This window comes from Haemorhous mexicanus, chromosome 2 (assembly GCF_027477595.1).
Source record: "Haemorhous mexicanus isolate bHaeMex1 chromosome 2, bHaeMex1.pri, whole genome shotgun sequence".
Taxonomy (NCBI): Eukaryota; Metazoa; Chordata; class Aves; order Passeriformes; family Fringillidae; genus Haemorhous; species Haemorhous mexicanus.
In genome coordinates, this window is record NC_082342.1 from 53,446,289 (window position 1) to 53,471,836 (window position 25,548).

Consider the following 25,548-nt stretch of genomic DNA (forward strand, 5'->3'; position numbering starts at 1 on the left):
CTGTCTTCCAAAGTAACCATTACATGTCCTGAACCCCTGCTGCCCTAGGCTGAACATTGCCTGCTAATGGGAAGGAGAGAATAAATATTTTGTTTTCTTTTGCTTCTGGATGCACAACCTTCTCTTTTGCTTTATTAAAGTGCCTTTATCTTGACCCACAAGTTTGTTTTTTTTTTTTCATCTAATTTCCCCATAGAAGAAGCTGACTGTTGGGATGAGGGAATAAAGGCAAAAAGGAAAAGAAATTAGCTATGCTGGGTTCTTATGTTAGGAGCACACTTTGGCCAGAGTGCTGTCAAGTGCACTGGAAACAAAGCAGATGAGAAAGCTGGAGTATTGTAGATATTGGAATATACAGCTCTCAGGAAGGAAGGGAGGCATCTGCTCTTCACTCCCTAGTATTGATTTTCATTAGAGTTAGTACAATCTCTTGCTGGGCAATGGATTCTTTTACTACCAAGAAACTACTTAATCTTAAAGCATGGAAGATTCTGTCTTCCAGGAGCACTTGATCATCTCTGAAATGTCTGCAATTCTAGAGTGCTCCTGGGAAAGAAGGGTGTCTCAATGTCCTCACTGTGCAGGCAGAGCAGGGGAAGAACAGGGAGGCAGCCATCCTGCTCAGAGACACAAAAATCCACCATATGGGGGAGACTTGGAAGTGGAGTGGGTCACTTTACCTGACTACTTCAGCATGACTCTGTCCCAGTGAGATAATGGTGAGATTAAGTACTGAACACAAGAAAAAAGGTTTAGCAAAGGCGAGGTTTCAAGCTACTGCATCTGTACTGGAGAGCTATTTTGCTGACATAATTAATAGCAGCATTAAAGAGGAAAGCATTCACATGATTAAAGGACACAGTTTGAAATTTGTCTTTCCATGAATGGGAACACTGGAGTTAGCACTCTATGAGGAAGGATGGTCTGGTAAGCAAAACCAGAGACTGTATATAGATTCTGCTCATTATCATGTTGCAACCAGTCATCTGGTTTTGAGACTTTGAGAAAAGTAAGTGAAAACCTAATTTCTGCAAAAATTTCTCTACCTCTTCTGCATGAGCGATGCTACTTTTACAAGTGCGTTTAGTTGAAGCATAGACAGAAATCTTCAGCTGAAACATGGCCAAATAATTGTGTCTTCAAACAAAGAGGATATCTTTGAGGAAATAGAGCATTGAATGTCATGTCTTCATTATTCAGCTCTAGGCTTCTTACTTCATCTTCTTGCACTTTGTGGGTTACAAAGTAGCCCCAAAGATTTCTTATGCCCCAGAATGGGCATAAGAAATCTTTGCCCAGAGATTGCACAAGTCTTCTCAGGGCTTTACTATCATCTTTGTCAGTGGGGGGAAAGGTCAGAGTAAAGCATGATCTGCCTAATCTTCACCTTGGGAAACACACCCTACTAGATAATGGATGTAACTGTTGCTATAAATCCTACCATGAAGTGATAAATTTATGACTGTATCCAGCAGTGACAGTGTGTGAAACTTATTCTGGAGTCAGGTTTAGGCATTTTTAATTTCAGATGTAAAATTGGGACTGCTTACATATTTTGTGAAGAAATAAAGGATCATCTCAAGGCCTGTAAATGGCTTAAGATCCTCAAAATTCCAAAGAGTGCTAGTGAAAGTAAAAACTGTTATGAGTTGCTGCATGATAACCTTTTCTGCCCTGCATGTTGGCAGCTATCTGATAAAAGGCTTGTCACACATGCTCACTAATGGAATCACCTCTGATCCCTGGTGGTGCCAGGCCAGAAATGTTGAACAAGGAGTGCACAAGAAACACAATGATGCTGACTTTGCTTCAGCTGTTTTTATTTTTTAATTTCTCTGCCTCAAAAATGATCAGAGGGTCAGAAAAGCATTACACTTACTACAGAGAGATAATAGCCATAGATTACTGCCTTATTATTTTTATATTTCTAAACAATGTCAGAAGATATCAGACATCCCTGGAACCTCTGACCTAAACTGTGAAACACTATTTATAGCATCAACTGGTATTTCTCAGGAAAAAAAAATCCTACAAGAATCATAAACTCTTCAGTGTAAGTTACAAGACAGTTTTGCTCCTCATTTTCTGAATCAAGTGGCTTAGCATAGATAAACTATAGTTCACTAACAGTTTAAACTACCAGAAGCCGGCACTGATGTGAAAGAAGAAGTTTGCCCTGCCTCATCTCCAGCCACTCTGACCCTTTCTTGCACCAGCCTACACAATCAAGTCTGAGCAGTGAATCAGACTGAGAATACAGGCTAAGACAAGTCTCAAAACTATAAAATAATTAATTTTAGCCCTATGGATTTAATATGTTCAAGCCATTTGTCAAATTAAAGCATCAGAAATCAAAACTGCACTTTTCAACTCTACTTAAAAAGAAAACAAAAGTGTAAACTTAAAACAGATAAAGGAAAAAGCTCTTTTTACCAATATATAAAGTTTTATTTTCTTGCTCGGTCACAGATTGCTTAGGGCAGAGCATACTGTGTTACCTGCAAGAGCTAGTGAGTGTTTACTGATGGGTTTTTCACACTCTCCATTAGACTCCTAAGTCAGACTATCCAAGTTTTCTCTGCTCAGAGCACAGAGAGGCAGGCACTGCCCATCAAACGCCAGAGTGTAATTTATATGCCCTGGGAGGGATTTATCTTATCCAGCTCTAAGCACTAATTTATTGGGCAGTCACTTCTTCAAATACTTGACCAAGCAACATCAGCACTTTGAAGGCACAAAGCAGGTCAACAAGAGACCTCCATTCAGGCAACTACTTCAAGGCAAGGTGTATCTTGCTGTAGATGGGCTTTTTCCTCTCCATTAATGGAGACTCAATAATGTAGACATGGATTTACGAATGCCAGCAATTGTCAGGTGAAACTTTGCTGTTTGTCTCTCAAGCTTCCCTGACAGGTACATATTTCCAGCAGCACCTCAAAAAGAAAGTTTCAGTGAAGCAGCCCTGGGCGGGGGGAGGAAGGGCAGGAACCATCAGCTCTAAACCCATGATTTGTTATTTTATTCCACCAAAATATCATAAGACGTGCAAGTCATAAAAACCGACATACAAACAGCATACCTACTGTGAGAAGTTTGCCAAAGAACTCATCATTGTCCCTTTTAGGCTCTTGGCATAGTTGGTATCCATGAAAAGTGTGCAGCTAACATCACTGCCTTGTATTGAGAACTGAACAACTGTGTCCTGCCTAATCTCTGCATATCATTCCTGAATTGAAGCATCTCTGCTATTTCTAAGACTGGTCTCTGTTATATTTGCTAATCTCAGTAACTTATGGGGTATTTGTTTTTTTAAATATTTTGGGTATATGAGCTCCTGGGGAGGTAAGTTCTTTTGGACCTTCTGACTCATAAAAAATTGGAAGAGAAGAAAAACTGGATCATCAAGATACAAGAGGTCTGATTTATGTATTATAACTTGGGAGTAACACAGAGATAAATCTGGATCATGAGAGTCAGATGTAGCCTGGGTGTGACATAAAAGAAATAATTTTGCCCCACCCCATTTACAATAATGAAAGCAACTTCAGTATAACCTTTTAAAAAAATATGGAAAAGTCTGTATCTTAAGGAATAAGCAGTGAAAATCTGTGTATTGGAGAGATATGACAGACTAATGCAGACTGCATGCCTGGAGCTAGACATAGCCTTATTTGAATTTGCATGAAAAAGAGCACCAAAAGCAGGACTTTGAAGGAAGTAAAATGATCAGCTCTCCTGAATGACATTTGCAAACACTAGTTTCAATATTTATTCCTAATTTAAAGCACTGTGTAATAAAAAAGGAGCTCACTAATTTCTCAAGAAATTCTTGCCTTCAGTAGTTTTCTACACTCTCTGGTGCCCTAAGAAACATTTGTACTTTCTGCATTATTCTGCTCTTACTCCAGTATACAAAAATGATTGATATGATGCATGGACTGTACTGATGAGGATTCGCAAAACTGCTTTTTATTATGCTAGTATGTTCTGATTTTCAACAAAAAGAAAAAAAACCCCAGACTTCAGAAAAGAAAAAAAACCCAAAACTTACTTTCTCTGCCTTTCCTCCCAGACATCAGGAGCCAAACAACAGTATTACTGCAACACCACTTTGAAAATATTTGCACAGTACTAGTGGGAAGGCAGCTAAGCTGTGATACTTGTACATGCCTGAACATTTAGCCAAGGTAAAAAACAAATAAAGTTGGCAAGTTTCTTTTTAATTAATTCTGTTATCTATTCCAGCTAGAGCAAGCAAAAAATCAGAACAAATGTTCATGCTTTTGCAGAAATGGAAAAGAGCAAACCTATTATCCAAAGAAAGGAAATAGCTAGTGGGAAGACAATAATGTTTTCAATTAGCAAGCAAGTGAGGCCAACCTTCAAACTTCCTTTTCAGTGCACAGAAGTAGGTTCATTTAATGAAATAGAGAATTTTTATGGTGGTATACATATCATTCTTTGGTAGATGAATATGATAGGGTTCAAGATATCTTTATAGATTTTTCTTTAATCCAAATTGCACAGATAACTTTAAAAAAGCACCTTGTTCGGGGAAAGAGAACTGCTGAGATATTGGCTCAATGTGTAATTACTGCTAACACCTATTGGCTTAGGGATAGGAGGAAAAGAGGGTGGGAAATGTGATGCCAATGTCTGAAAATGCCTCTGAGGTAATTTGTGGAAGAGATGCTAGAAGAACTGATATGCATGGCAGAAAACTGACAGAAAGTATGCTTAAGAACACGTGGACAGTAACACAGGATAATGGGTGAGAATAGCTGGGATTTTGGAGGCCAGCTTCTTTGAATGATCATGCAGATACAGGAAATTTGACTGCTGCACTTCCATTTCAAAAATCTTCCGATGAAGTTGACCATCAAACTCAAACTATGCTATGAAGGAGGAACTACAAAAAAGATGTCAAGAAATAAAAATGGATTTTCATTGCTAACTAAAAGTGAAAAAAAGAAGGTTAAGAATAATTGATTATTTTCTTTTACAGTGGATGGATATTACCTGACAGTCTCATGGATATGTTTTCAGTACACTCACAAATGAATTGGAAAATAGAGGAATAAAAGGGGACAGTTTTCTGATAGTATTCAACTACAGAGGTTAATAAAAACAAATACTGACTGCATATTGCTTCAAGAGGACCTCATGCTGTTGAATGGTTGTAAAATAAGCAGAAAAATGTAAATCAATAATAAATACAGTCACTTGCTGGAGAAAAAAAAACCCACCAAACCAACAACAAAACCAGCTTCAGGTATTCACTACTTCCTACAAGATGCCTGAGATTCATTTTTTTCCAGTACAAGAATTACAGCCAAAATAATAATTCAGTAACAAATTTACAATAAGAAAAAGGTATTGTATCACCTACTCCATAATTGAACTTTGGAAATCATTACTACAAGACATTGAATATCAAAAGAACAAATGAATACAAATGCATACAAAAGGCACAACTGGAGTTGAAAAAGATTTTTAGGGGCTATTAATTACAAAAATGCAATATAGTGTCTGTCTTCAATGTGCCTGCAAGATAAATACCTCAAAGGAAGTTGAGATGGTTTACTAACTGCTTACAATGTCCTTACACTTCTTTCCTGAACATCCAACACTGCCCTCCGTCAAGGAAAGGACACAGGGCTATAAGGACTTTTGATTCAATCCAGCACAGCTGCTTTTTATGTTGTATGATGATTACAAGTACTGCTGGCACACAAGTAATTTAAAAAAGGGAGACAGAAACTATCTATATTTCCAAATGAAAACACTGACCCTAAAGTAGCTTACATTTAGCTATTGGGAAAGTAAATCAAAGACTTTTGAGAAAACCTTCTGATGCATTTTGATGGATTTTGATTGCAGGCTACAGCCATCAATTTCTATTCTTGGTTAGAAAAAGGATTTAACTAAAATTCCAGAGCTAAGCACTCAGGCTTGAAGAGAATTCAGTGTGGAATTCACCATGAATTGGGCATAGCCAGCTGCCAAGCTAAAAAATCCTAAGGGAGTACTTCTAAAATAAGCCATGAAGAAAAAGCTGTGGTAGTTGCTCTGATGCCTAGAATCCATCACATGCTACCTACAAATGAATTACTCTTTGGAAGTGCCTGTTTCTTTCCATTGACAATGAAGATGATCCAAGTGACTAGTCCAGATGTAGTTTTCATCAGTGGTCTAAAATCAGATTAGATTAACCCCACGGCCCTGGAGCCTCATTAACTGAAGTCCAACTTAACTTTTATCTGTACCTGCTTTGCAAACCAAACTGCTCCATGCAGTGCAATATTTGCATGAATCAAACATCTGATGTGTGTGGAACAAATTACTTTGAAGAAATGCACAGACAATTTTAATGACACAGTGTAAATTTTGAGGTTACTGAACCTGTGAGTCAGATAATACTGTAGCTACTTACATCAGTTTTAGGTCGTGCTCCAGTCAGCACTCCGTAAGGTAAACAATTTAGATCCTGGTAGTCTCCTCTTCTGTTTTTCCAGGATCCTTTTTCTTGATGATCTCCATAAAGGCCTGTCTCTACTTGAACAGGACACTGTAAGAGAATTTTTAAGACCCTATAAATAAAGACAAGTCAGAAATATTTTTAATGTGAACTCTAAGATAAAAACTCAGGAATTTTATCTTTTCCTCTGATTTTATCTTTTCCTCTGGATTTTTTTCCTCTGTTGTAAAGCAAACATTTGGTTTCAATCTTTTTTTTTCTTAAAAGCACCTGCTGCATCATTTTTACACTTTGCTAAGCTAGACATCCCGCCATTATGGAAAGTCACTTCCTTAACATTCAGTATACACAACTAGAGAACTAATCAAGAATAGTACACCTTCTCTTAACTTAAAGGAACTGAATCACTTTGTAGAAAGAGAAATGGTTTTATTCAAATTATTTTTAAACTATCTTTTAACTTTATTTCATGTTTATTTTTGTTTATCAGAGACTCAGAAAATTCCCATTTTCAAATTACACATTCTGAACTTTTCAAATAATTTTTTCCTTATTCCCTGAAACCTGGGGAGTTCTCATTTCATTGTTCCACTCTCACACCATTTTTTAAAAGATGGATGTCCTAACTCTGGGCCTACACTGAATGCAGCATCAGGAAGAAACCAACTGCACAACATTCCCTCATGTATCGTGGTTTGCCCAAGGAAAAGCTGGGTGAGTGAGCAAGAAGCAATACATGCTGCAATCCAGCAGAATTCATACTACAGACAATCAGGGAAAGAGGGTCATGGGTGCACTGCAGAGCAGTCCCAAGCTGCTGGGGACAATCATTCTAATCAGCCCATTTTCAGTCTCTTCCTCTCCACAAAGTGAAAAATGTCCTGCTGATCTTTAATAGCAACTTCCCAGTTCCCAGTTAGTATATTTTGTAGGGATGTAAAATGAGGAGGCTTTGAAGATGACAAAAAATTATTATGCAGCCCCCCAAAAGTTTGAAGACAATATAATGATGTAAAATAATTAAATGAATATGTAAGTTAAAGAAAGAGCTTTGTTCAATGAAAGTCATATCTCTAATATAAGATGGGGTAACTATAACAAAACCAAATTTCCCTGTCATTCATGAATAATAAAAGATTGAAACAAAAAAATAAAATGTGATTCTCATGCTCAAGATTTCCTGCTTTTTCTGTAGTGAAACTGAGTACAAGATATAAAGTGGCAATGAAGCAGATACATTAAAACACACTGCAGCAAGAGTGATTTATCTCAGATGTTTCATTTACGAAGTGCCTCCTTCTATACTGCTAAGAAGGATTTTTTTTTCCGTAGGAAAGGTACAGATTTTACAGGAGTGGAACTATTAAATGTGTTTTTCCAAAACTAGCAGTTTTGCTGTTAGTACATTCAGACAGTACACATTTTTGTGCTTAAATCATGTGTTCATTGCATTGGTGAGAGAGTGTTTCAGAAAAAAATTTTGTTAGAGAAAATTATTTTTAACATTTTCTCTGGATTACCTACTGAGGAATCCAGTCAGTGCTAAAACCTCATAATATTTGCCAAAAAAAAATGACCAGTAGCAATTTGTGGTTTACAGATGTAGGAACAAGTCATCCCTAAGCATTCATGCAAAAGCTATTGTTTTAGAAAACACCTTGAATTTTCTCACCAAAATCTCACCCAACAGGTCCCATAATATTTATTCACCTAGCACATATTTTGCCTTCTTCTGTTCAAAAAAAAAAAAAATCTGTTTAAAGGAGTATTATGAATAACAGATACCTTCACAACAGAAAAATCCAGAGTAAAAAAATATCAAAAGAATTACTTCCATAAACAGGTGAAAAATCTTTCAGTAGAAAACTGACTGGCTCAACCGAGTGATTAAATTATAAAATATATTTCTGAGGTACAGCATTTGCTATAAGAAATAACTCTGTAATCCGCTAAAAATCGTCCATACCCTCAAGAGAACAACTTTCAGAGCAGCAGCTCCAACAAACCATGTTCTCACTCATACAGTAGTCACTTGTTTTGGAGATATCAGGTCTCCAAACTCAGCCTTACACCTTAAGAAGTTCACCCAAAACCACTGTCAATCATAATTTCTTGTGTCAGCTTCCAGCTGAGGATAAAACCATATGAAGAACACAAAAGTGGTTTATTTTATAGAAGCCAAATTTACACAGTTACTTGTAAACATATGTTTGAGAGAGGTCTTCTTTCTAATCAAGTTTCATGGTAAGTGACAAGAATAAAACATTTGAAATGTGTGGAACAAATTACAAGCTACAGTTAGAAATATGGTGCAAATAGCATGAACTGATAGAATATAAACTACTCATACAACTTGTGTGAAAACCAGACTGTTATTTTTTCCACTGCAACTGTCATTTTGAAATCTGCAGTATCTCTTTCTTTACAGTACATTTATGGAGAGACTTATGAGGATCTATCTCTTCTTTGACTATAAAGTAAAACTAAGGTCACCCATTCTGAGGCAAATTATTCACTAATATTTAAATCAGAGCAGATGGTTCCCTTGCTCTACCAATTCTTTTGCAGGAGACAGCAAATGGTATCCCATCATCAGTTCCACAACAGATTTTCAGACTCTTTTCTTGCTCTGATCTTGCTGGTCTCATCAGAAAGACTTTGTACTAAGTGACCTGTGCAGCTTCTGTATTGAAATTGGCTCTTGGAGCCTTAAAGGTCATTTCCAGTTTATCATACCAGGGTACAATAAAATGTGTCTAACTCACATATTTGCCTGTCCACGGACAACTAAAATGAAGAGATCTCTTCTCCTCTTTAGAGTGGGAAGAGGTGGCTTGATAAAGAGGACTGCAACTCCTCAAAGACCATATTAAGCAAAACAGTAATTTTGGTGCTGGTGTTGGGAACATCCTAACACCCTAGCAGAGGCTTTTGGTGGGAGCATACATCCCAGGAAAAAAGCTGCGACGAGGCCTCAGGAAGAGAAGTGCAAGCATCTGGGGTGCTGGTGATGGCATTCTCTATGCAATCATTTCTGATGATGCTGTTCTTGTGTATCAAAGTTCATTTAAAAATGTCACCTATTTAGATTTTTCTGCTCTTTACATGCAATATGCCCTTCAGTGAGTGCATCAACAAAGGATTTGAAGTCGTATCCTATGATCTTCAAGCCAACATGAAAAAAGAATGATGCCTAACCAAACCACAGCTATTACCTTAACAGAATAGGCACAGCCTTAAAATAATGGGTGTTTGGATCACTGATTACCAGACTGTCTCACAATGGGAAGTGTTTAAACTCTGATGGCTGGAATTTCACTTTCAGACAGAAAAGCAGACTACACTGCCACTGTATTTTGACAAAAGACATTGAGCATTGTCCTGCAAGAAGACAGAACACTGTCCCTTAATAGGCAAATTAATTACAAAATTAATTTAGCTGGACAGAGCTGATTCTAACCAGCTGACATGTACAGTAAGAAAGAAATGAAATGGCCACTCTGTTACTAACACTCTCTCTGAAGAACTTAGAAACACACAGTGCAAGAGTCTGAACATCCCACCTAGAGAGACACGAACATTTACATTGTGACGATCCGCAAAGACGCTTACTTCAAGAATTTACTTTTACAAAATGAAGCAGCAGTGACAGCAAAAACATTCACAAAAGATCACCTTCCATGAACTTCATGCCAACATTCAGAGCTGAAAATCCTCACAATTCTATCTTAAGAACTGAGTTTAATCATAGCCTGAAGCAGAGAACAAACACTTCTATTTCTCATGCTGGTCATTCTCCATTAATTGCTTATATAAAAAAAACTTGCTTATTCAAAAATTAATAAAATAATATCATTGTTCCTTCAATCCTATATGCCCTCCAAATAAAAGCTTGAGAAACTGAAACGTTTCACTGTCATCAACTGATGACACCTGTCATCACAAAATATTCCTAACTAGAGGATTGCAGCTGTAAATCAACTATAAGAAAAGAAAAAGAAAAAGGAAAAAGAAAAAGAAAAAGAAAAAGAAAAAGAAAAAGAAAAAGAAAAAGAAAAAGAAAAAGAAAAAGAAAAAGAAAAAGAAAAAGAAAAAGAAAAAGAAAAAGAAAAAGAAAAAGAAAAAAAAAGAAAAAGAAAAAGAAAAAGAAAGAAAGAAAGAAGGAAGGAAGGAAAGAAAGAAAGAAAGAAAGAAAGAAAGAAAGAAAGAAAGAAAGAAAGAAAGAAAGAAAGAAAGAAAGAAAGAAAAGGGAAGAAAGAAAAGGAAAGAAAAGGAAAGAAAAGGAAAGAAAGAAAGAAAGAAAGAAAAGGAAAGAAAGAAAGAAAAGGAAAGAAAGAAAGAAAAGGAAAGAAAGAAAAGGAAAGAAAGAAAAGGAAAGAAAGAAAGAAAAGGAAAGAAAGAAAGAAAGAAAAGGAAAGAAAGAAAGAAAGAAAGAAAAGGAAAGAAAGAAAGAAAGAAAGAAAGAAAAGGAAAGAAAGAAAGAAAGAAAAGGAAAGAAAGAAAGAAAAGGAAAGAAAGAAAGAAAAGGAAAGAAAGAAAGAAAGAAAGAAAGAAAGAAAGAAAGAAAGAAAGAAAGAAAGAAAGAAAGAAAGAAAGAAAGAAAGAAAGAAAGAAAGAAAGAAAGAAAGAAAGAAAGAAAGAATCTAGTTGTCCTGGGGTGACACGACACTAGTTCAACCGTTAATGAACATAGTGTCTCTTGCTGTTACCTTAAAATAAATATATCAAGTATTAATAGGCTAGCACTTAAATTAACAATCTGAAGAACACGCAAGCAAATATCCCTAAAAAAAAAAAAAAAAAAAAAAAGGTATAATGATTTTAAGCTATCCTGACAGAAAATTTACAAGTTTCACCCTATCACAGTTCTGGTTATTTGACAATTTGTTATCTGATGTTAGAAATTTCATTTTATGGAATGAAAACTTTTAACTTCACCCTAGAACCTGAGCACCTTGGCCTATTCAGAAACACAACTGGATCTAAAAACTATGGCTTGAGGAATGCTGTAGCTAAATGTTAGAGAAGGTATCACATGACATATACACATTCTTACCAGTTGCTTGTGCCTTTTAGAAGAAGGAGTACTGGAGGGAGAAGAGCCAGCACTCAGAGCTTCTTCAATATCTAAGTTCAACTGTTCCAGTTTCTTCATAAGCCATGACATAGAGTCTGGCCATTCAGATTCTTTTTCTGGTTGGGTCTAGAAGAAATCAAACATACGTGAAGTCTAAAATTATTCAAGCTGTTTGTAACTTCAAGATGCTTATTTTCTCTTCCAGCCCCCAAGGAAAAAGCTGATCAGTTCTTTCTTTGTCCTTGAGCAACATTTTTCCATTGAGAAAGCTTCAATTATCACTCCAATCCTGATGACACATATTCATAGCTGTTGTACATATTGAAATGACTTTTGTATATCTGAATGGCTTTCTAACACTTCATCTTGGGTGACCCACTGCTATTTCAAGCTAAGCAGAATGAAGACTAAAACTAAAGCCACTTCTATTTCACCATCTCTCCACTGATTGCTTGTTGCCTACAGGAACCAGCATATTGAAGGCCATCATGTGCACTGTATTATATTCCTTACTATAATTCTAGACTTGTAAAATCCTCTGCCTATATGCCGGAAATACTTTATTGGTCACTTTGTCACTAGGATGCATTCTTCCTTTTTATCTGAAGAGCTTTACTGTATAACAAAAATTTTAATCCATTTTAATGTAATTGACAAAGATGCTTTTCTTATTCCTTAATTTCCTCAAAATCCTTTCCAGTACTCTCCTAAAGCACTTCTCCATGGTGGTCCTTATGTATGCTGATGCATTATGCCTTGTTTTCCCTATTCACATCACTTCTGGTGATCCCCTACAAAAAACCAGTCACACTGACCTCCCTGTCAACACAGGCAGCTACTGCTCCCCAGAAGACTCTGTCCTGAAGCTATTTTCATCTTCCTTCCTTTCACAAACAGTACTTATCTTTGCACAGAAGATAATTCCATAGTGAGCATCATCAGACAGTAACAATGCATTTTCATCCTGCCCTAATCCTAAGAGCATCATACCAACACTCCTCAAAACCTAGGGGAGATAGATGAGTACTGTTATTACTCTTACCTGATAAATCTTTATGGTACTTTGTTTCCTTAGAGTGTTTCACAAGTGGAACAGAAAGATAACTAATTGGCTCACTATTGTAGGAAAAAAACCCTTTACAAATAGAATCCAGGAGATTCACTCCTCTATTACACTGACATATATTATTACTAATGGAATTACTCATTTTCTCCTCAGTAACTAAGGTCCCAAATCATCAGACACTGAGTCCCATATTATCAACAAACACATGTTACCTTCAGAGGTGCTAATATGATCTTTGTAGAGATTGTTTCAAAGCACAGAAAAATAAATATCCCAAGTTTTACTTTTCCAAATCTTTTTTTGGAATTTCACAATTTTTTACAACCTCTGAGTATTTTGCCTGAAATGTTGTTATAACTGCTACGCTGTACTTCAACTCTACAGCTATTAAAATTATTTAAAGAGATACTTTGATTGCTTCCCATTGTCTTTCCAACTATTTCCAAGTAAACTACAGGACGCTCCACAGAAAATGAGCATCAAAAGACACTTCACATATTGAATCCATTCTGAGTGAGATGACCTCATATAGGAAATGTGAATATTGATATATGTCCACAACACTCATTTGTAAACAAAACAAACGTTTTCCTGTGGTTTTGCTTTCTCACATACTGGTCTTTCCAATAGTAAAGAACACTCAAAAAAAGACTCAGCAAGGACAAAACATGGAAACCCACCCAAATTCCACAAACAGTAAGGTATAACTTCTGCGGAAATCTAAAATGAACCTTCTATTTCTCAAAACAGTTAAAATGCAATTTATGAAAAAGGGCCTGTAAGAATGTTTTCTTACTCAACAATAGTAAACAATTCTGAAGCAACAATCACACAGGGAAATGAGTAAAGCATGTCTGATTTCTGTGAGCTATGCATAAATCGTTCCTGCCAGGTGACAAGCACTGAAGGTTACATTAGAAGCTTGGATTTCTGAGTTTAGTAAGATGCAGGAGTAACTTCCCCATGTTGAAAAAGACCACCTTCTGTTCCATGACAGAAAAGAGTATTTTGAGGAGTGTTGGAGAGATGTCTCTAATTTAGTATTTTCCATAGAAAATACAAAGATAAAAATTCATGAAGACTTAAAAAAAATTCTAAGACACTCCAAATGTATGCAACAGCACACATGATATTGCATTACAATAAAAAGTACAGCTCCAAGCACAGGGAAGCACATTTTGCCTCTATCTCAACAAATATTTACCTACTGGAACAGTACCTCCAATATTCACTAATGTTCTTTCAAACAACTGTATGAGCCAAATCCCCTTATTTTTATACATTTCTTGTTTTAATGCTACAGAATTCAAACCACAGTCCTTTCTGAAAAATACAAGTCCTAAGGAGTTTCACTGAACTATAAATCTCCTAGCATTCTCCATTCTTTTTTTTTTTTTTTTTTTTTTTTTTAGTTCAGTAAGACTCTATATTGTGTCTATTAAGGGGATGAGGAAAAAGATGGGGTTTCATTATCCTTGAAGATAAAGCCAAAAGGGCCTAGCTAACAAATGCCATTCATTAATTGGAAATTTGGCACAAAAGCACCATTTGGAACAAATGCTGATTGGCTACGTATTTCAAAGGTTGCCTGAAATTCCTGCTAAACAGAAAAAACATGATGCTACTTACATTCAAAAATATACAGCCTGCACAGTAGGACTTCTAACTGGTGAATAAATTTTGCCTAATCCATTCATGAGGAACACAGCTTCACAGTGTTCAGCCCCAGTAACTAGGTTGGACACTATCAAAGTGCTCCAAAGATCTGAGTACCAGTGTTTCCTGCCCATAGCAACTGCACAGGCAGTAGGGTCAGGGCGCCTTTGGAAGCTTTTGTGTCTTGCCCTTCAGAAGGAAAAAAAACTCACTTTAAATTATCTAGAGAATCGTGGCCTGCTTTATTCATTGTTTTTCTTCCCCTAAAAGGTTACAGGGAGAACACTCCTTTCCATATATTCTCAAGGTCTTTCTTTGTTGGAGCCATAGCCATTCCGCAATGCATAGGAACGCTGTTACCTTTTGAAGACCCTTGAAAGCATAGAGACCGAAGTGCTTTACAGAAACACTTTTTATATGCTACCTTTGAACACAGAATCATTTAGTTTGGAAAAGACCTCTAGGATCATCAAATCCAACTGTTAACCCAGCACTGCCAAGTCTACCACTAAACCATGTCCCTCAGTGCAGCAGCTACACATCTTTTAAACACCTCCAGGAGTGGCGACTCCACCACTTCCCTGGACAGCCCATTCCAATGCTTGACAACCCTTTTAGTGAAAAAAAAAAAAATTCCTAATATCCAGTCTAAACCTCCCATGGTGCAAATTTGAGACCATTTCCTCATGTCCTATCCTAGACAGATGAGCAGATAGATATAGAAAGTGAGACTAGAGAATCTCTTGAAAAACAAGTGTTCCAAGGTGGAGCAACACTGTCTATGAAGACCATGGCATACCCTAGGCCAAGAACAACTTATTTGCCTTGAAAGTGAACTCCTTTGCTATATAGATTTCTCAAGTCCCACATACTCATGCTAGATTAAAAAAAATTGTATCATAAAACAAGAATCATTCTCCATGGAAAACAGAAAATTAAGTGGTATGAGCTTCCAAAATCAATAACAGATGAAGCTTTTATGCTTAAGATAGCTATTGCATAGAAGAATTATCCAAACAAATAAGATTTACTAAGACATATTTAGCAATCACCCAAACATAAAACTCGGTTCTATGTAGCAACTCCTACAGCAACTGCAGTCTATTTTAGAACAGCTTAATGACTTTGTTACATGTACACATTCATATGTATCCTGACTCTGTATTCATTTGCATAGCTGAAATTTCATCACTACCAATAACAAATTAGAGGTAAAACAAGGTGCAAGATTGTGCCCAATCATCTAAAGACTTACTTGCTCTTTTCTAACACTGAAAAGAAAATACATTCCAGACATTCAAAGGTTAGTGCCTTTTGGACCAAAGGCTTCTGCACATTGTTTTTCAACTTTCAAGTATTCTTCACTAATCTTATTCGGCAAAAACATCTGTGATAAAAGGCATATTTGTTTCAATGTTTGGTCACGAGGCTTATTGCAAGAGGCATAATAGCTGCCAGCAAATCTAAATTTAAACTGAAAGAATGTGGCAGAAATGAACAAGTCCATATAGAACACTCAGGGGTCAGGGTTAACCCTGCTGCCAGACCTCATTCTATACTGGAAGCAGAAAGGCTTTCCAAGTGAAGGGTTGTGAGAAAATTACACAACTCTAAATTTATCTGATAATTTGTGGCTTTCACTTCAGAACTTCAATAGGTCCAATTGTTCTGGTAATTAATGTATTGTACAACTTTGGGTAGTAAATCAGTAACCACCGAGTAAAAAATACCAGTGCTATTTAACCCTCCTCCCTAATAAATCTGCTCAGATAAAATTTCTCTCTGATGTACAGTCTAGATCTGTAAATAATGATTTTGTGGAACAGTTTCAGGGACCAAATATCATATTCTACTCTTGCTGCACGGAAGGGGCTCCTCTGTTCTTAAAAAATCTCTGTGTAAAAGAACGTCTCTCAGCCGCTGATGCCTTTGCCTACAGGGAATGGGGGAGGAAGCCAGATTGATTCCCGATGCAAACTCCTGAAAAAAACCCTTATTTAGAATACAAAGAACTCTTCATTCAAAAAATAGATTTATATGTGCCTTCTATATTGAAGATAATATACTTCAAAGGGAATTTTCCTTAATATGCCACTACAGTGTTGCTTAAGTATTTACAGAGCTGTTGGATGGACAACTAACTTCATCCTGGAAGGCAGGCGGCACCTTCATCCTTGAAAGCAGGTGAGTAAACTCAGCAGTTAGCAACCTTTTCACTTCTAAGAACTGTATTGCTATGGAAATTATCAAGGGAAGTCTCTTCCATCTCACAAGTCAGCAGGCAAGGCCATGCACACAGTTTTCTGGGAAAATGAAAGCTCTGATCCCCAAAACACTCACCTAAGATGGGCTGTAAGACCTTAGCAGTTTTGCAGAAAAAAAGCTACAGAAATACTAACATGAAGATATGTGTGAATCTGTTTTAAAGGAAACACCATTTCCAAGACAAATAATTTTCCCCTAAACTTATTACACTTCTAGAATATGTCTGTGTACGGAGCTTTGATTTTCATTCCTGTCCAGTTACTTTGTTTTTGCTGTTTTCCTTCCTGAAGGCTGCTGCCTCAAGCTACTGATTTCTTCAGACAAGTTTTCAGAAGTGACACAAGCCATACCACTATGAATGATGAAACCTTCTGTGTTTTTTGATGCTCTAGAACAAAGTAAACTGAATTTTAAACACATTCAAGTTTGTTTCTGGCTCTTCTGCATTTTCCCTTAAAGTGGCCCCACACACCTGCCTTAATTTTCTTTCACTAAGCTCAACTGTGCATCTCTATGATTTTATGTGTCTCTATTTAAACACACCCCTATGTTTTTGAATAATGAATACAGTAAAATATAAAAAAATACTGTGGAAATACTAACTTCAAGATCTAGTACAATAAGGATATATGCTTGGATTTTTTTAATGATTAATAGGTGCACAACATGGGAGAAAAGGGAATGCAAAGAAGTCATAAGAAAATAATGTAACATAACCCTGACTTCATTACATGTATTTGACTACCTGACTTTTCAAAGTCAAAGTAGCTCAGAAATGGACTAAATTCTTTTTAAAAACTGCTTTTAATCTTTCAGACAATAAATTTGCAGATTTGACATTTAATTTGTATTCAACACATTGATCTTGCACAGTGATAATGTCCATAGTAGGAAAGAAAACAAAATTCTGAATTCCTGTCTCTCTTCTAAGAGTTCTTGCATCAGTTTTTAAGGAGTATTGATCTAAGCTAGGCAGGACAGGAGAGAACCCCTTGTACCAATGGAGTCTTGCAAATACTAAGTTTATGGAAAATTTCCCAGAGAAAGAAACCCAAACTAATTCTTAGGACTGAAGGGCACAAACTATATCAACATGGTGTTTCATCCAAGACAAAGGCAAAATTGGAAAGGGAGAAGAAATGAATTTAGTTGAAAACAAGATTTGGGGCAAAATGTTTTGGAAAACAGTTCCACACCACTGCAGAAGTTTTAAAGTGCAGTAACCCAGACAGTCTAATACGAAAATTCTGCTGCAGCTTCATTTTGTTTCTAGCAAAAGGAACTAGTTTTGTATTGAATTTCTCATTTAAAAAAAATCAAAAAAACAAACTAAAAAACTGTAACAACGTTAAATGGCACCTAGTTGGTTTTAACATTTTGCTCCAATGAATAAATTTTCCAGACTCTCAAAGCCTACAGCATCTCCACCTTCTATCAAATTATGATGTCAAGCATCACCAAATTTCACGAACAGGCTGTTAGTCAAGCCTGTACTGATGACACATGCTACAGAACTGGCACCCAAATGGCCAGACAGGCTGTCTTAATTGACATCTGCTCCTATTTCAGCACATAAATTATCCTCTTGGGTTATCCCATCTTCAGCTGCTTCTCAACAGATGCCAGCTCATCATTTATCTATTCTACCATTTCCTCCACCTTGTGAGGTGGAGGAAGTGAACTGCACTTCTACTACCCCAAAGACCTGTTCCAAGCAGTAGTCAAATTCCTAACACTGTCCATATTCATTTGGTTTAGCACCATCTGCAACAGCAGTTGTATCTGCACATCACAATTAGTGACAATGAATGACAAAGTACTTTACCCACATAGGTATTGAGACAAAATTAATTTCTTCATGAAAAAATACTAATTGCGAAATTCTCTCTTACTATGACTCCCTTGGAGAATATAGTCAGCTTGTGTCTGTTCACAGCAGGTATCTCCCTGCAGTGCTTCCTGACTTATAAATTCCAGGTTTCAGACTGGGTTCCATGAGACTGAGGGATCTCATGCCACTAAATCCAGACAAAGTTACAGACCAGAATAAGTAACTTACAGATCCTTCTCCTGAGAGTGGTTAGTTGCACCTTTTGAGATTGGGTAGGACTTAAACAGTTTTTCTAAAACAGAGTTCTCTTTTTAAAAAACATTGTAGTTAGAGCTATCCAGGATGTGTAAAAGCTGGGCTCAGCTTTACCTTTGGCCTGATACATTTCATATGCTTTAAGGGGAAAGGATGCACTTCTGAGTGACAGAGAAGAAACAGAAAATACTGACACTCTAGAAAATGAGGGAAATACCTGTAAAACATCCCAGAGGAATTAGAGAGGGCTCCTTCCAAAAGGTGGGGCAGCCCACAGCCCAGCTGAAATGTCTCTATGCCTATGCACACGGCACGGTAAACAAGCAAGGGGAGTTGGAAACCATGGTACAATTAGAAAACTAGAAATTAGAAAACACATCAGGAAAAGAACCTGGGACAGAACTGTAGTCAAAGACTATGAGCTTTTTAAAGGAGACATGTAGGGGCACGGGTTTTGTCCTCTGTGTTAGGGAAGGGATAGATTGTGAAGAGCTGCCTCTGAAAAACAGCCACAAAAAGGTTAACAGCCTGTGGCTAAAAAATTCAAAGACAGGACCAACAAAAGGCACCTGCAGGTGGGGATCTGATCGGGGGAGACCAAGGTCAAGGCCTCCTGCTTCAGATACAGAAAATATCACACTCCAAGACCTCATCCTAGCAGAGGACCTCCACCACACAGGCATCTGCCGGGAAAGCAACACAGCTAGCTGTAAGAAATCCAAGGGCTATATCAAGGACAACTTCCTGGTGCAGGCATTGGACAAACCAACCAGATGAAGAGCACTACTGGACCTGGTGCTCAGCACAGCTGATGAGCTCATTAAAGGGGTTACAACTGGAGGCAGTCCAGGCTGCTGTGACCTGGTTGTGAGTCAACAAAATCAATGAGGTTGGAAAAGACTCCGAGTGCATCCAGTCCAACCTATGACCAAACACCACTATGTCAATATCAGACCATGGCACTGAGTTCCACATCCAGGCTTTTGTTGAACCTTTCCCGTTTATGATCTGGAGGAACATGGGCCTGGTGAGGAGCAAAGCCAGGGCCATTAACTTGGAAAAAAGGACACCAGTATTTAAAAATAATATGAACTAGGAAAGAGTAATACCAGATAGAAGGGATAGCAATAGGGTGTTTTAACTGAAAATGATTTTGTGACACATGAAACATTCAGGAGATCACATCCATAAACCTTCTGAAAGGTAAAACAGTTTTGGGAAGGTTTTTCACTTTGGAAAAACGTCTTCAAAAGTGCTAGGGGAAAGCGTAGCTGGGCTTATCTACAGCATAAAGCACTGGGGCCTCCAAAGAGGAAGCACTCGTGCCTTACTTTTGCTGCTGGCCCCAGAATGAAGGGAGCTGTGTGGTGTGTCCCAGTGGGGATCAGGGGCAGCACTATTCCCTGGGATCAACAGGAGACAAAGTGGGTGCCTTCCTCTCCTGCCCTGTCAGCTCCAGCTGTGAAACTGCACATAAAGGTGACTTATTCCACAGTTAACTGAGGTTTTGTTTGGTATTTATTGGTAAAGCAATAATCTTGTTTAATACAGCAGTTGAATTAAGCAAGGCTTTGTCTGCTGCCTGTGCACACTGGCAGCCACGGTGATCAGTCACAATGGTCAGAACTCACTCGGACACAAGTTGGTGCTCGGTGTGTGGGCACTCCAAGGCACTGAGAGCTGGGAATCAATCCCTGCGCTGGCATCAGGGCTGCCCTGGCAATCCAACACAAAAGCTGAGTCATTGATTCTAAAAATACCAGCGTCAGTGTTTCCTTGAGGAACTCCAGAGTAGATTCTAGAGATTAAGATGGTAAAAGATAAGAGAGAGACCTCAATATCTAGCAAATTTCTAATTGTAGAGAAAGAGGCACCAAATGCCACCATACTTTTATTTAAAAAAACTGATGTAAGTAACTATAACCTTAACACTTTCTTATCTTAAAATACCAACATTCTTGTTTTCAGTTACTGGAATTTTAAAAATTCATATCTGCAGTGAAGGAATTTCCAAGAAAACCAGTACTAGAGATTATCTCCAACTACTTTGGAACTCCAACTGTTTTCAAAGGAAGCTGCTTCCTTGGTACCTATATTACACACAAAAACATAACTCATAAAAGCACTATTGATAACACAAAACCAATAAAATCATAATACTACTATCATCATATTTATGACAAGCTACCACACAAAACCCTTAAACCCACTAAGGATTAAAAGGATGCTCTAAAATTCACAAGCATTCATGGAGTTCTGTCAAATCTGACATTGCACCCTGCCCAAGTTTTTACAATGCACTAATCAGAAAATACATTAATACTAGCAAGGCATTTGTATACAGAAATCTGACATTAATAGAACAATAAAGAGCAAAAGGCACCTCCAGGAATTCAAGGGTACTTAAGGACAAAGATGAGAAAGCTCAGCAGAAGGGATGCTATTTTTATGGCTAAGGATAGGTGGTGATGGGACAATGGATGGAACATAAATTTATGGGAGAACAAGAGAATAGACGATAATTGAAATAATGTAAACCTTCTAAATTATATCCTGAACCAATTTTCATCATGCTAACAATGAAGAGAGGGCATTAATCCCAGACCCAGAAAAGTAATTAGGCATGATTCCCAGATCTCCACTGGAAGTTTGTAACCCAAGCATCCAGCTTTAACCACTGGGCTTCAGTATTAATCAAAAACAATTCAGATGCCATCTATGTACTTGTTGTAAGTATTTAATGATGTTAAAATGCATTTTAAAAATTCACAACCATTCCTGAAACTGCTGAAAATTTTAGAGCAACAAAAGCAAGAAAATCTTCATAGCTCATATTGCTAACATTATTTCAAAAATTTGCACAAAGCAAAAACCACATTACTCAAGAAATGCTACTACAGTTGCTAAAACATCACAGAATTATCTCACATTAAACTAATGATAATTTAATCTGTTAAATAATAACAACAACAAAAAAGACAAGTTATAGCTCATGTATAAGCTGTACAAGAAATTATTTCATGTTTCCCATGTTACTGTGAGGGTGGTGAGACACTGGAACAAGTTGCCCAAAGAGGTTGTGGATGCTCCTTCCCTGGCAGTGTTCAAGGCCAGATCAGATGGAGCTTGGAGAAATCTGGTCTAGTGTAAGATGCCCCTGCCCACAGCAGCAGTGTTGGAATGAAATGATCTTTAAGGTCCCTTCCAATCCAAACCATCACATGACCTTATTATACCCATGTAGTTCCACAAAAATTCTCGTAGTTGTCCCAAAACAGCATGCACATGCTAGTCTGACCAACACCTTGGTATCTCTGCACAAAATGAGAGCTGACATATGCTTTATTTTATGACATGCACGCTCAGAATGTCACATAAAATTTGCAAAGAAAACAAATTTTGCAAGAGCAGGTCTTGCAGCAGCAGGGAACCTCCCTGGGATTGGGACAAGAGGCAGCAGCACCATCCCACGTAAGGCTGCACAAAGGCTCCTTCCTCCAAAAATCATACAGAGGAGGAAGAACAAAGAAAGGGTTTCTCCAGTCAAAAATGAACTTGTGAGCATTATGACCTGCAGGCCACCAGATTTTCTCAGATCCCTCCAAATAATGTGAAAAGCATATTTTACAAAATAGAAAAACAAATCCAAAACCAACTAACCAGACAAACAAAAACAAAACCAAAAATAAACCCAAGACAAAAGTGTTGCTTTTCCAGATCCTTCTCTTGGTGGAAGCATTCTTTCACAAAAAATTAAACCAAAACCGAAGACCAACAAGAAAGCCCCCCTAAAACAGCCCCACAAATCGTTTCCACACGCTCGTGCTCAAGGTCACAGCACACCGGGTCCAGGGGCAGGCCGGGGGCCAGCGGGGCCGAGGGGGGCGCGGCACGAGGGCTCGGGGCGCGTTTGGGGCACACTCGCCCCTCCCGCCACGGCCACGGCCGCGGCCGCGGAGGCGGGCGGCGCGGGCGGCCCTGCGGCGGAGCGGGGCCCGGCGGGCGGAGGGGAAGGAGGGGGAGGCGCGGCGGGGGCGCCGAGGGGCGGCCGCGCCTTCCCGCCCTTCCCGCCAACAATGGCGGCGCCCGCGCGCGCCCAACGGTCCCCGGCCCGGCCCCGCCCTCTCCAGGGGCTCTCGCGGGGGGGATGGGAGGGGCGGGGCTCGCGCCCGGGCCAGCGCCCCGAGGTGCGCGCGCAGCGCCTCTCCGCTTTCCCTTTCCGCTCGCGCCGCTGTGACGTCAAGGGTAGGGGCGGGGCCAGAGCGCGAGGGCGGGGGCGGTGGCCGCCAGCGGCTCGCGGGGCGGCAGCGCCACCTGGCGGTCGGCGCCGCGCCGGCCGGGGGCGCGCCCTAGCGGGCAGGGAGGGAAGCGCGGCCCCGCCGGGCAGGGGCGGCGGGAACTGCCGGGGCCGCGCACCGGGACCCGTCCGTGCCTCGCTCGGCGGCCCCGCACCGGGAGGCGTCGCCCGCACGGGTTCTGTGAGGAGAAAAGCCGCTGCCAGCGGGGAGCGGCTCCTGCAGGGGGCGAGGCTGAGCCCCGGAGCCGCCGCCCGCGTGCCTGTGGGAGCGCTCGGCCCGTTCCTGTTGCCTTCAGGGGCACAGCGGCTGCGGGGGAGGGGCGAGGGGCCGCCAGGTTGCCCGGGGCCGGAGGGACCGCCGAGCTGGCTCTGCCTCGAGATCCTCCCTCATGGTGTGGACACTGTCCCAGCCGGGTGTGGCTTTGCCCCTCCAAGAAGTGACTTTTCCATAGCGCCCTGCCTCAGGTTTTGCGTATGTCAGAGCACTTCAGCTGGAAAGACCTGCCTCATGCCTTGGCTGGGCGGGCGGAGGCTGCTGCTGATGCCTTGGCTGCACAGCTAAGCAGAGATACACAAGGCTAAAAAGTAATCGGAAGCAGATATTTCATTTCTGGGCTCCTCAGTGCAAGAGAGACACAGAGCTCCTGTAGCGGATCCAGCAGAGGGTTGCAAGGGACTGGAGCGTCTCTCTTCAGTGGAAAATTGCAAAGTGTATCAAGGGAGTGGAACACCTCTCTTGCAAGGAAAGGCTGAGGGAACTGGCCATGTTCAGCCTCGGGAAGAGATAGCTGAGAGGGACTTCATCAATGTCTATGAGTTTCTCAAGAGAGGGTCAGAGGATGGACCGGGCTGTGCTCCATGGTGCCAAGCAAAAAGACAAGAGGGAAGGGGCAGAAACTGATCCACAGGAAGTTCCACCTGAATATGAGTGACTTCTTTTCTGTGTGGGCTGCCAAGCACTGGAACAGATTGCCCAGAGGGGTAATCTGGTAGAATGTCCCTCAGCAGAGATATTTTCAGAAATATTCTTGCAATTGCATTCACTGGTGAGAAGTTCCTGCTTTTATGTTCACGGCTACAGTTGCTACCATAAGAGCATTGCACTTAAATTTTTTTTCTTTTTTTCCCCTTGGTATTTTAAGAGAACAAAGTCATACTGTTCTGGCTTTGTGTTGCTGAGCTGATGTGACATTTCTCCCACAATTTTTGAACATTTCAGATACCTTTGAGCCAGTTTGGAAGATGGGAAGAAATACCAAGGACAACCAAGTTGAATTAAAATTTTGACTGTACAAGAGACAAAAGTGATGGCCCACTGCAAAACTAAGGATGAGATAACAGACAGTATAATTTTTTAATAGCTGCTGATGAATTTATTTATGTGTGCTAATTTGCCAGGCAGTGGGAAGTTGCCACTAGGTAAAGCACATATTGATTGTCCCTTGCCAGATTCATGCAGGGGGGTGCTGCAGACATTTTGGGGAAAAGAAGTAGAGAAGACATTGGCAGTGTTGGGAAAATAGTGGGAAGTAGAAACTGGAAATAATACAAGAAGAGGAAAGGACTGGAGTATGATGGAAACCAATGAGAGGTGTGGAATAGTTTGGGAAACAGGAGGTCCTGGAAGGGGTGAGGCAGGAGACATTAATTCTGCAGAATGTCAGGGTGGTAATATTAAATCTGAAAAGCATTTTGTAACAATTAATTACTTTTTTGAGATAAACATCATAGGGTGATTAGGTGAATTCTGTAGAAACAGTAGGACAATAAGTTTTCGCTTCCTATCCTGAGACGCTTGTTTTTATAAATGACTTTTTTTTCCTTCATGAAGAGCAATTCATCCCTGATCAAGAAACAGAAGAAAAGTACATTACAAGGGTTGTTCAGAGCTTGTTTGCTGATTTTATAGGATTTGTATCATTCATCTCACATGCTCTATTACTTTTTCATAAGCAGCAAAGGGGTTTCTCAACAGCTTCTGTTTAAGTGTCACCCTTGCCAGGTTGCTCCTTGCAGAGCACTTGGGGAGCGCAGTGAACTTCATTACATGCCTGCCTCTTGTGGCCAAGGATCAAGACAGGGATTTAGTCCCTTTCTGGATGTTAGGCAGGAGAAGAATAGTGGATTAAAAACAGTCACATAAAAGAAAATTATTTTTTGTGGCAAAATTGCAGCAGATGAGTGCATTTTTCGAAAATCTTTTCTGGAAAAAAACCCGTCATTGGGAATGAGGAAGGAAACAAAATACCTCTGTATTTAACTACAGTGTAACACAAATGATACATTATATATTTTTTTAAGTTCTGAGTTGGCCAAAGTTAAAGGGAGGTGGGAGTATTGAAATCAGAAATGCCATTATGCTTGGTGACTAGATAAAACTACCTCTAGGTGTGATTTATAGTAGATGTACATTGCTCAGTTTTAATGTTTTGTCTCCCCTTGTTTTGAACAGGCTGTAGCATTTCAATTATAAGAAGCTTGTCAAAGTGACATAAGGACACTGATCAGAGCAACAAATAAATCTCCTTGTATAAATTTTTGGACGTGAGAACGATGAGTAAAGAGGCACATTTTTCTTTTCATTGTCTTAAGTTTCTTAAATGCCTGCACTTAATCAGATGGG

The 25,548-nt window shown here is 39.2% G+C and overlaps 1 protein-coding gene across 3 annotated transcripts in view; it reads right to left on the minus strand.

Annotated features, from left to right (window-relative positions):
- STARD13 (StAR related lipid transfer domain containing 13) overlaps positions 1-25,548 on the minus strand; it is a 288,208-nt gene that overhangs the window by 203,123 nt on the left and 59,537 nt on the right. For 2 of the 3 annotated variants that reach the window (XM_059838852.1, XM_059838853.1), the window contains 2 exons: positions 11,535-11,681; positions 6,434-6,568 (listed from right to left, as the gene is read on the minus strand). In XM_059838852.1, coding sequence (XP_059694835.1) covers positions 6,434-6,568; positions 11,535-11,681 — 282 coding nt within the window. The remainder of the gene's footprint in view (positions 1-6,433; positions 6,569-11,534; positions 11,682-25,548) is intronic. The other variant, XM_059838854.1, reaches the window with a different exon arrangement.